Source organism: Solanum dulcamara, chromosome 2, assembly GCF_947179165.1.
Source record: "Solanum dulcamara chromosome 2, daSolDulc1.2, whole genome shotgun sequence".
Taxonomy (NCBI): domain Eukaryota; kingdom Viridiplantae; phylum Streptophyta; class Magnoliopsida; order Solanales; family Solanaceae; genus Solanum; species Solanum dulcamara.
Window position 1 is genome coordinate 79,599,613 of NC_077238.1, and position 7,150 is coordinate 79,606,762.

General features: G+C 30.4%; 2 protein-coding genes across 2 annotated transcripts; one reads left to right on the forward strand and one right to left on the reverse strand.

Moving 5' to 3' along the window:
• Positions 1 to 350: 350 nt before the first annotated feature.
• LOC129878092 (zinc transporter 6, chloroplastic) lies at positions 351 to 2,730 on the forward strand. The gene is made up of 2 exons (XM_055953437.1): positions 351 to 1,346; positions 2,232 to 2,730. Exons 1-2 carry the CDS (start codon positions 675 to 677, stop codon positions 2,544 to 2,546), a joined length of 987 nt encoding a protein of 328 aa, XP_055809412.1. The 5' UTR covers positions 351 to 674; the 3' UTR covers positions 2,547 to 2,730.
• A 1,496-nt stretch (positions 2,731 to 4,226) lies between these two features.
• LOC129878108 (probable WRKY transcription factor 48) lies at positions 4,227 to 6,886 on the reverse strand. The gene is made up of 3 exons (XM_055953438.1): positions 6,503 to 6,886; positions 5,510 to 5,653; positions 4,227 to 4,751 (listed from the first exon to the last, which is right to left on the reverse strand). Exons 1-3 carry the CDS (start codon positions 6,853 to 6,855, stop codon positions 4,454 to 4,456), a joined length of 795 nt encoding a protein of 264 aa, XP_055809413.1. The 5' UTR covers positions 6,856 to 6,886; the 3' UTR covers positions 4,227 to 4,453.
• Between the last annotated feature and the right edge of the window lie 264 nt (positions 6,887 to 7,150).

Below are 7,150 nucleotides of genomic sequence, written 5' to 3' on the forward strand. Positions count from 1 at the left end.
TTTAATTATATAGAAAAAGGGGCCATGTCACTCTCAAAAAAATAAAATACATCTCATCATACTTTTTCAACAAAATTGCTGTTGCCATTCATTTTTCGACACATATTTATCCCTTATATCATTAATTTCTCTATTTTCACATTTATTATCTTACGTGGTAAATACATGTAATTCTTTTTCTGCCAATTTCAAATCCAGTCACAATTAAAACCCAATCCACAAGATATCCGACCCAATAAACAAATACTAAAACAAATTGAGTGTGTTCTCAAATGACAATTGTATAGACATATTAATCTCAATAAATCATGAAACTTCACACATATTTCATAATTCGAAAGTTTAAATAAAATTGGGCGATTTGCTTTAGCAAATCTAGTCACAAATGCTAACAATGGAAATCACACACAAATACCACTAAATTCCACAAAAGCACCACAAGTAGTCCTAATGCTAACTTGACAAAACAAAACACTTATTTGTGTTCTCCACTTTCTTTACGATCCTAAAAAAAGGTCATTTCTCATTATCTCGTTTACTATTTTTAGTACTACTGCTACGAGATCAGAACAACAAACTTTGAACAAGTCCAATCAAACAAACTAAAAACTATAGTAAAACTTCAAATTTTGAATCTCACCTTCTTCTTTTTTCGTGACGAAGTAGTAACAAATATGGCTTTGTGCGTGATGGATACAGCGCGAGCTTTAGCCTGTAGAGACGGAAACGCAGCAACAAATCTCAAACTCATTTCGATATTCGTAATCTTCTTCACTAGTGTAATCGGCATAACGTTGCCCGTTTTTTTAGCCCGGTTTTTATTTCACGGCAAACCGGTTCACGATAAGGCGATTTTAATAATCAAATGCTTCGCCGCCGGCGTGATTCTCTCCACCTCGCTCGTTCACGTTCTTCCCGATGCTTTCGGTGCACTTTCCGATTGTCAAGTTTCTTCCCGTCATCCATGGAAGGATTTTCCGTTTTCCGGTCTGGTAACTTTGATCGGCGTATTAACGGCGTTATTAGTCGATTTGACGGCAACTTCTCATGTGGAAAGTCATCAGAATCAGGCCGAAGGATATGCAAAAATTGGAACGAGTGAAGAATTAGGGATTGTGAGTAAGAAAATTGATGTAGAACAGCAACAGAGAGAAGCAGAGGAATTGGTGAAATTGAAGCAGAGATTGGTATCGCAAGTTTTGGAAATTGGGATAATTTTTCATTCTGTTATAATTGGAGTCACTTTGGGGATGTCGCAGAATCAGTGTACAATTAGACCTCTTGTGGCTGCACTGTCCTTTCATCAAATTTTTGAAGGGATGGGCCTCGGAGGTTGCATTGCCCAGGTAATTAACGTAACTGATAAAGTTATTATTTATGTAATCAACAGATTACATATTCGAAATGTAAAAATAGCATCTTACAGAAAAGCATAAAGTTATTGTTTATGTAATCAGCAGATTACATATTCGAGATGTAAAAATAACATCTTATAGAAATGCAGGATAACATATATGCAATAAACTCTTATCGTATAATCCTTCTCGTAACTCACATAGCAAAAGTTTAATATATTTTTTAAAATTTTTTAAAAATAAATAATCGAACAATAAAAAGATGAACAAAGTCATTTTGTCACTAGTACGATACTTATAGCATAGAATTTAATAGTATCAAAATTTCATCAATATCAATTAATACTATAGGTTAATAAAATGATCATCTAGATACTTCAACGTCGGATATTCACAAGACACAGTAAAAATAAATTGAGATGTTTAGATATATACTTTTAAAATTGAAGTGTTTTACTGTTACGTTGAGGTCAGGTGTGAGTATCAGTCTCTATATATTATTCTAGCTTTATATAGTAAGTAATGATTGGCAAGCTAAAAAATTTGGCAAGTAACTTGTTATATATAGCAAATGAAATTATACTATTAGCTTGGTTGGCTCAGCTAATTAAAAGTAGATAATAATTATTGGGCATAAGTGTTGGGAAAAAAACATTAAGTACTAAAGTTGATTTTGAAAAAGTAATAGTTGTGTGTTTGAATAGAAGTGTTGAAACTGTCAATAATGAGTTCACGTGTTTGGTAAAAATATGTTGATAACGATTTCTTTTGCTATATAACATGTTGTTATAAAGAATATATAATATAACATGTTATAGAGAACGGTTATTATAGGGAGGTCTGATTGTATTATTGATTTATAAATGTTTATTACAGGCGGGATTTAGCTTTGGAACAACAGCGTATATGAGCTTCATGTTCTCAGTGACAACACCAATGGGTATAGTATTGGGGATGATAGTTTTCTCAATAACAGGATATGATGATACAAGTCCAAATGCATTAATCCTTGAAGGTTTATTGGGATCTTTATCTTCTGGTATACTCATATACATGGCCCTAGTTGATCTTATTGCTCTTGATTTCTTTCACAACAAATTGATGAGTAGCCAACCATTCTTGAAAAAAGTATCTTTTATAGCTCTTGTTCTTGGATCTACATCTATGTCAATCCTTGCTCTTTGGGCTTGAAAATAGTACATTAATAAACTTGTGTACCCTTTGCTACTTATTAGAACTATAGACACTTAGTTTTTGTCATTAATTTTGTCCTTTGTATTTTCATAGACAAACATAGATATATACCTCAGCAACAACAAATCTAGTGGGATCTGCTGAGGGCAGAACAAACACATATCTTATTTCTATCTCTTAGAGATACAGAGATTGTTTTCAATAGATTCTTGACATAAAATATAGCATTTTCAAGTAGTTTGAAAAAAAGTGTCATGTGCACATTAAGTAATATATTGACACACACAAGAAAAAAAGGTTTTGTAGGTAGTCCCCCATCTCAGAGTTAACTACATGGTTGAAATATGGTGGTAGGGGGTACCATCCACATTTCTAGGTACTTGGAATTTACTACATAATTTCAACTAAGTAACACAGACTAAATTCAATAAAAGTGAAAAAGGAATATAGCATGTTTGGCTAAACTTTTACATTTTACTTATTGTTAAAAATATATCTTTTGTTTTTCGAAAAAGTATTATACACCAAACAATTTGACATAGATGGCTCATACTGGAAAAGTAAAGTCCTCATAAGCTTTCCGCTTGTGGAAATTTACCTTTAAAATTAGAGTATTCTTCACAACTTTTCATCTTTGGCAAGCATATATTTGGACTAGGATATATAAGAGATTGGTGATAAAGATCAATTGTTTATTTCTTCCCAAGAAGATGAAATATTTTTTGGACAAAAAGAACTATGGTAAGATATGAATTTCAACAAGTATACAAGGAAGCTAGATAAAAAATTGTTACACTTGATAAGGAAACAAATCTAAGCATAGTCGTTCATGGGTGCATATATACCCCAGAGGCAAGTTGAAATCAGAACTTTAAGTTCTGAATTGTATAACTATGATTTCAAGTGTTTTATAACTGAGTTTTAAACTTAATATTTGTACATATTTAATAAACTTCTTAATACAAATACACTATGTGAACAAAAGTTATTGGGTTTGATTGAATTTGTACTCGAGCTTCTAGCTCCGACCAGACCCTGCATAAATCTATCCATATTGCACAATGTTTACGTCAAAATCGATTTCCTTAGCTCACTTATATAGGAAACCGACAACATATATATATGTACTTTTTTCTTTTGATTTTCATTAGGTGTTTGGTGTATGTTTTGAAACTTGACTAATTCGATATGAGCAAATAAGATATAAAACATGTCATAAACGTAACGTTGATTTCCAAAAAAAAAAGAAAGTAAAAGCCAAAGAAGAAAAGACAAATAAGGCCACGACAAAAAAAAAACAGCGGTAGTACTAAGGTGCATGTTAGGGGAATGTAATAACAATAATAATTCCACATGAAGCTTCTTATATAGAACGTCGAAAAGATCAATAAATTCGAGAAGCATGGAGAGGCCAAAGATTTATACAAGAGCACAAAGAGACATATCGAGAAGTCCTATTAGGCCATTTCAATTAATGACGACTTCAATTCAGGATTCGAATTCAAGATCTTAGATTAAAAATGAATAGTATATATTTATTTGCTTACAGTATATATGGTTAACATAATCACACTATGGCAAGAAGAACTATATATATGCAGCTCAAGAGGTGCTCATAAATGAGTAAAATGAGATTAATTTGATGAAAGACAAAACTAGCCAGGAAGCCAAATGATATACAAAAACCAAAATCTTCGAAAACTACAAAGAATTCTCAACATGAAAAAATAACACCATTTAATAAAAGAACTTGCTACCATTAATTAAGCTAAAAACTAGTCATTATACAACAACAATTACTATGCAATTCAGTCTCAAATAAATTGAGATCGACTATATAAATCTCTCTCTTTTCCTACTCTTCTATAAGATCGATCTCTTCTCATATTTGATGACACCATATCTTAAAGAAGTCCATGATCATATTTAGCCAAAGAGGAATTAGAAGAATTCCAAAACTTTCTTTCTTGATTAGTTGAAAATAAGGAAGGGGAATCACCATAATAACTTCTTCCTCCACCGCCAACGGCACCACCATAGGTGGTGGTTACCGGCTGAACTCCGACCCACCCGCGAGGCATTACGGGGCACGGATGTGTGTGTACACCTTCATAAGTTGTAACAACTATTGAAGGATCTTGAATTGATCTTTCCACTCTCTTCTTCACACCACATGATGTTGTTGTGCAACGATAGTAGCTCCTACATCCACAAGAATTTATATATATGCATCTCACACTTACATTTTATTAGTAGTAACAAAAAATAGATTAGCTACCTTAAAAAAGTATAAAAGAAAAAGTTAAGTTCTGGTGATTCAACTAATAGTTATTATCTCGGAATAAAGTTACATTTCCTTTGGATTTCAATTAGAAAATGACTTTGTGAGATCATAACTATTAGTTGAACGACGATCTGAGAAATTAATCCCAAAAAAAAGTATTCCAAAGCAGTGTGAAAGAAAACCTTCCAATTAAAAGATAAATTATACTCACTCCATTTAATTGGGTAAGGAGGCGTATGTTTATGAAAGATATAAGATTTTTTGCACATACAAAACATGTCAAAAAATTGTGATTCTAAGGCTATATCAATAAGCAAAATAAAAAGTTTGAATTTCAAGAACTTTGAATATAAAAATGTTTAATTTTTTTTTAACAAGATTAAGCAGGAAAGAATATTATATCAAATGAAAAAGAGTTTTTTTTTTTTACATCGTCAAGTTATATGTACCTGTTATCTCAACATAACATGTTCCAATTTTAGCATTACAAACATCACATTTTAAGGAGGTTGTCACACATAAATATCTTTTGATGATAAAAAATATATTTACATTAATTATACTGACAACAACGTATATAAGTTAAAAAAATAAAATCTATGTATAAATTGACTTGCTTAGAGCCTAATTATATATATATATATATATATATATATATATGTAGGTGTGAATATACCTTGGAAAGGGGCTGTCTTTTACTGCTTTTTGGCCATATTTCCTCCATCTAAAACCATCATCCAGGTGATCAATTTCACTCTTTGTCATGAATGCAAATCTTGGCTCTCTTTTCCCCTTTTGGTTATTCTTATTAGGTTTTAACCTAAGCCAACAAAAACTCATATCACTTTTTGCCTAAAGGGAAAACCTTCAAATAAACAAGAAACTACTAAAGGGGAACACCAAAAAGCAATTTACATAATCAAATGATGCATATATTATATATTAGAAATGATTATGATCACTCAACTAATTGTCTTTTTTTTAAAACTCACTTTCTTATTGAAGAATGACTGAAATAAAAAAAGAAAGATAACTTTCTAAGAAAAGAACAATAAGTTGAGTGATCATCAAAGAAATAAGCTTGTTAAAACTATTAAAGATATAATTAAGGAAAAATACGTTTTATTTTATATTTTTAAGTATAAGCTTTTTGGTATCAATATTGTATCAGAGCAAATAGAGATTTTAGTTCAACTCAAACCACACCTTTCATTAAACATAACTTTTATATATTTGACCCATAAAAAAAAATCAACATGTGTAAGATTTAAGGATTATCTTAAAAACATGAATATTATGATTTAATATGGCTATAAAAACTTATGATTAAGCATAATATTCATTTGATTCATACATTTAGAAAGTATTCATTTTTTGGAAAGAAAAAAAAAAGAGGCCTTATTAAAAATAGGGTAACTTAAACTCCAGCAAACGGGGTAATTAAGACATATAGTAAAAAGAAATATATATATTCCCTTTCTTGGGCAATTTACATGACTCACTTTCTTTTTTAATCAGTTTAGAAAAAAATGACACATTTCTATTTAGTAACAATTTAATTTTAAAATATTCACTTTACAAATGGTTTTGTTTATAGTCAGACAAACATACTTATTGAGACGGAGAAAGTGTGTGTATATATATATATATATATATATATATTGCTTACTGTTTCTTATACTTGTCTTCATGATCTTGCTGTTTGTTTACTGTTTTGGGAGTCACTGGGAAATTAATGAAGTGATGATCAGATATTGATGATGATTCTGGAGGTGATGAACAAGTAATAATACGATGTTGTTGTTGCTGCTGCAGTTGATGATGAGATGGAATCATTAGTAAATCACAATCTTGATGTTCATCAACACCAAACATAGATTCTAATAAATAACTTAATGAATAATCTTTTTCAATATCAAACATTGTGTTGGAGCTTATTTGATTATTCATGAGAAATGTAGTGGAATTTCCATTTCCAATTGAAGTAATCATATCTCTTTTTACATTATTTTCCTTCTCCATGGAGACAAATAATGTAGAGGGGTTTTTAGGATTTGTTTTCTTTTTCAAGTGTGAAGAAGACTCTCTGTTTATATTGTTGTAGTTTTTCCACATAGGAGATCGAGGTTGACTGAAAAATATCTACCTGTGTCGTTTTTAAAAAAAAAAATATTTTCAATGTGAAAAAATATGAGATTTGAAAATTGAAGTTGTATTTAATATAAATTTTAAGTTGTTTTAAAATTTTTGTAAGTAATTTAGAGTAGAAAAAATGAATTTTTTTTTTGGGTGTTTCTCAAATTTCTAAAAATTTCCG